At 31.9% G+C, this 3,789-nt stretch overlaps 2 protein-coding genes across 5 annotated transcripts in view; both read right to left on the minus strand.

Moving 5' to 3' along the window:
- Window positions 1-3,789, minus strand: part of LOC100166593 (alpha-(1,6)-fucosyltransferase-like) — a 29,707-nt gene that overhangs the window by 5,082 nt on the left and 20,836 nt on the right. The window lies entirely within an intron of this gene.
- LOC107885222 (alpha-(1,6)-fucosyltransferase-like) lies at window positions 523-3,725 on the minus strand. 2 transcript variants are annotated; one of them, XM_016808772.2, is made up of 5 exons: window positions 3,392-3,725; window positions 2,920-3,089; window positions 2,153-2,406; window positions 2,048-2,069; window positions 523-914 (listed from the first exon to the last, which is right to left on the minus strand). In XM_016808772.2, exons 3-5 carry the CDS (start codon window positions 2,389-2,391, stop codon window positions 552-554), a joined length of 624 nt encoding a protein of 207 aa, XP_016664261.1. In that variant the 5' UTR covers window positions 2,392-2,406; window positions 2,920-3,089; window positions 3,392-3,725; the 3' UTR covers window positions 523-551. The 2 variants fall into 2 exon arrangements, with proteins under 2 accessions (XP_016664261.1, XP_029342407.1); XM_029486547.1 differs by lacking the exons at window positions 2,920-3,089; window positions 3,392-3,725 and having other exon boundaries at window positions 2,153-2,708.

Here is a 3,789-nt window from a genome sequence, read left to right on the forward strand (position 1 = left end):
CCCCCCCCCCCCCCCCCTCCTCCCAAGTGTTAATTTTTATTGCCACTCATTAAAAATATATTAATAAATTATAATAAATAAAATATGTGTTTTGCATGTGAATATTTACAATCTGTATACACTAAAAACATTGTGAAATAATAGTATTATAGTGGCCGAGCGGATTAACGACGCGCACCAACGCCGATTTAAAACCTCGGCTGCGGGTGGCATTTTTCTTCGGACAAGTCACGGTGTCCAGAGAGAAGTGGTGGTGGTACTTATACTACTTAACTAAGCAGATACCTACGGGTGCCCACTAAAAAACTTCCAAACTAACAAATACACGTGTTTAAACCTACAGTACCCTATCCACATTTAAAAACCACCCAATAGCCTAAGTGGCCGCGGGTTAATTAATAAAAAAAAAATAGTATTAAATATAATGATACATGAAAAGAGCTTCTTAAATTAAACTTATTAAAATTGTCTTTATTTTAGGATTTAAATTGTATTGTCTATATAAAGAGTGAGTTTAATAATTTACACTTAAACAGAATAGTTGGATTGAACTAACTTACGTAGATAAAATTGCACAAGAGCTTTTTAGCTTTGGAACAGTCAGGTGGATTCTGCGTATGTTGAAGTCTCTTTTGGACCAGTCTACTCAAAGAGCCAAACTCTTTCCACCTCCACTGTGAATAACCGTCGACATCGACCAGCTTGGCTACATCTCTCAATAACGATCTATACTGTTCGTCGACCATGGTTTTCATATCAGAAACTTTTGGTTTCAAATCATCGAATTCGTTTGCCAACGATCGTAATGTAGAACTGACGTAATACCAAACTTCTTTCGTGTTTGAATAAATACGGCGACGCAACAATTCGTACTCTTCAGACGGGACGTATAACATTTTACTTGTGTTCTTCATCTGTAAGATGAATAATTTATATTGACATATATTATTATTTCACAACGTCCGACTGTCCGATTCTACTTTAAAATATTTTATTCTAAAACAAACCAAAATATATTTTCTAAATGTTTATTTACACTACGTTTTAATTTTCAATGTGGCGTTAATTTTAACGTTTATAAATAAACGGAAGGCGTTGAACGTTTAGTAAACCTACTGTTTTCTATAAATTAATGTGAACATAATGTATAGATATTTAGTGAGCCAGCACTTCTCAAAAAGTGCCGGTTGGTAAAGTGGAAATCCCCAAAAGTGCTAGGCGCGTATATCACACAACCAGAAACTTGAACCTATATCACAGTCCTTACAAAACACACAATTTTGGTTAAATATTATATTAATATTATAACCTTTATGCATGATGCTTAGAATAAATAAAATTTAAATGTCTATTAAAGTTTCTTTTATGAAATATTATTTTACTCAGAATAGTCTAGTTGTTGCATAGATATCTGCGCCACCTTTGCTGTGATCGATAAACGCAGACTCTCAGACGCAGAGGCGTGACAAAAATAATATGTGTGGGCCCAGTGGTCGAGTTGGGAAAAAATTAAGTAGATGCGCTCAATCTAACGATATAAAAACTACGTTCAAAGAGCGCATTTACTCAACACAGACTCGTGGAGGGCCTTGCCCCCCCACGAACCTGCCTTACATACATTTTGAATACCACTTTTAAGCAACACATTTTGAATTCTAAATAGGTATAATATATTTTAATACCCGCAATATCTACATCTTACATTATTTCGGATATTAGTTTGTACTCCCTCCCCCTCCCAAGTAAAAAAATGGATAGTAAGGGTACGCAAAAAAATAAAAATAATAGGAGAGGGGGGAGATCCGTCTCTCTGCGCATCCCCCATTCGAGCACTGGCACATCGTGCGTCATTGCGTCTTTGAAATTTCAGTCTCCGAATCGTGCAGACATCATCCACGACTGAATTAGCTCATTTCCCGCCATTGCCACACAATATACTATTTAAGTAAAAAAAGCAATGTGAACTTTTGTGCATCATGATAATCTGTGCGTTTTGGTATAATTAAAATATAAGATAAAAAATACTGTAATAAGATGGCTTGTGTACATTTTTTTCATCGAATCTCAATCTAAAAACATAAAATATAAAAGTAAACGATTATTATATTATAATATTCCATTTTATATGATGCACAACTTCAGCAAGACGTACTTTTGAATTAGATCGTTTCTTATTTCAGTCAGTTCGATGTTGATTCTCTGCTCCTCGTCGAGATGTTCAAGTGATATGGCAAACGTTTGTTCTAGATCATCGGTGAAGGTTTTTTTGCAATTGAAATAAAAAGTCACATAAAATAAAACGACTAATACGAGAAATGAGAACATAAATATTCGCTTCCAGAACTGAAGATAACATTTGATCATCTTCATAATATTTATAGTTGATTTCATGACCGTGCCTGAAGTCTGTATATGTAAGACGGTAAAAATGAAAATCATTTTATTATTCGATCATAGTCATAGTTTTGGCGGATCTTATGCCTCGGAAAAAACAAACAAACAATTTATGAAAAACTGAGAAAAACCAGTTTTTGTAAAGGAATTTAATATGCCTAGGTACTATACAAAGAATTACGATTTAGTTGTTTCATTATAATTAATAAATATTATTTCTGGGTACTTGAAACTTTTAAAATAATTAATTATATTTTATACACAGAATAACATTTTTAAATGCAAATCTTTGGCAAAAATCAAATCTACCATATTACTAATGTATAACAGTAAAATAGATAAATTAATAGTAATAATATAATACATTTTTATACATAAATATATTTAGTTATATTATAGCCTGACCGACAGTCTACTTTATTTTCGAATATAATGATTTTATATAATTGAATTCAAATTTAACACATCCATTAGAGATATATCTATAGGTATCTAATTACAGTAGAGCGGTAGCTACTTGCTCACCTTTTTTTTTCTTCCAAATATCTTGTAAAATATCTTCAATTATCAGTATAATTCCATTTTCAGGTATTTTATGGATGAATGATTATCTTAATTTGATATTGGAATTAGAAAAACTAAAAGTTCCTGCTTTGACAGGAGTATTGATAAGTACTCGGCTAAAATATTATGTTCTAAAAAAGAAAAATAATATTATTTAAAACACGACATAATATTTAAAAAAACATCTTAGACTACTATAGTAACCAAATATTTCAAATAACTGTAACCCCTAGCCCACGTTATGATGCGTTATAATAACTCTAAGTAAAGAATTATAACACTATAATTCGTATTATTTTATTTTAATTATGTAGATTGAAACTCGAAATATGAAGATCCCCCAAAGAGTCGAAACACCGTAACACTGCAGCACGACTATCCAAACGATGCATAGGAAATAGAGAGGGAATTAACCGAATTTCGAACTACTTACCGACAGATTTATTTAAATCAAAACTGTATATGTAGGTACGGTGTCTGATTTCACGTAGAATTTCAATGAGCGTAACTTTAAAATACTAATGTATTACTTGCGATGCCCTAAAGGCGGGTACATTGTACAACTAATTCAGAAAAAACGTTATCCGGATGATCGCAAACGGTCTTTGGAAATATTATTACTCTGAATTATTATAATTTTATTCGTTTAATGTTTCTAATGTAAAATACGATCACTCGTTCACAATCGTATATTATTACATAGGTGGCTTCGATAGGTGTGAAATGTGTAAAACTTATCCTGTACAAAAAAATACCTACCTATAAATATTATATTTTAGTATTTGCACAACTTTATAATTTATAATGTTCAACGTGTTTAACTTATAGTTA

This window comes from Acyrthosiphon pisum, chromosome A1 (genome assembly GCF_005508785.2).
Source record: "Acyrthosiphon pisum isolate AL4f chromosome A1, pea_aphid_22Mar2018_4r6ur, whole genome shotgun sequence".
Classification (NCBI taxonomy): domain Eukaryota; kingdom Metazoa; phylum Arthropoda; class Insecta; order Hemiptera; family Aphididae; genus Acyrthosiphon; species Acyrthosiphon pisum.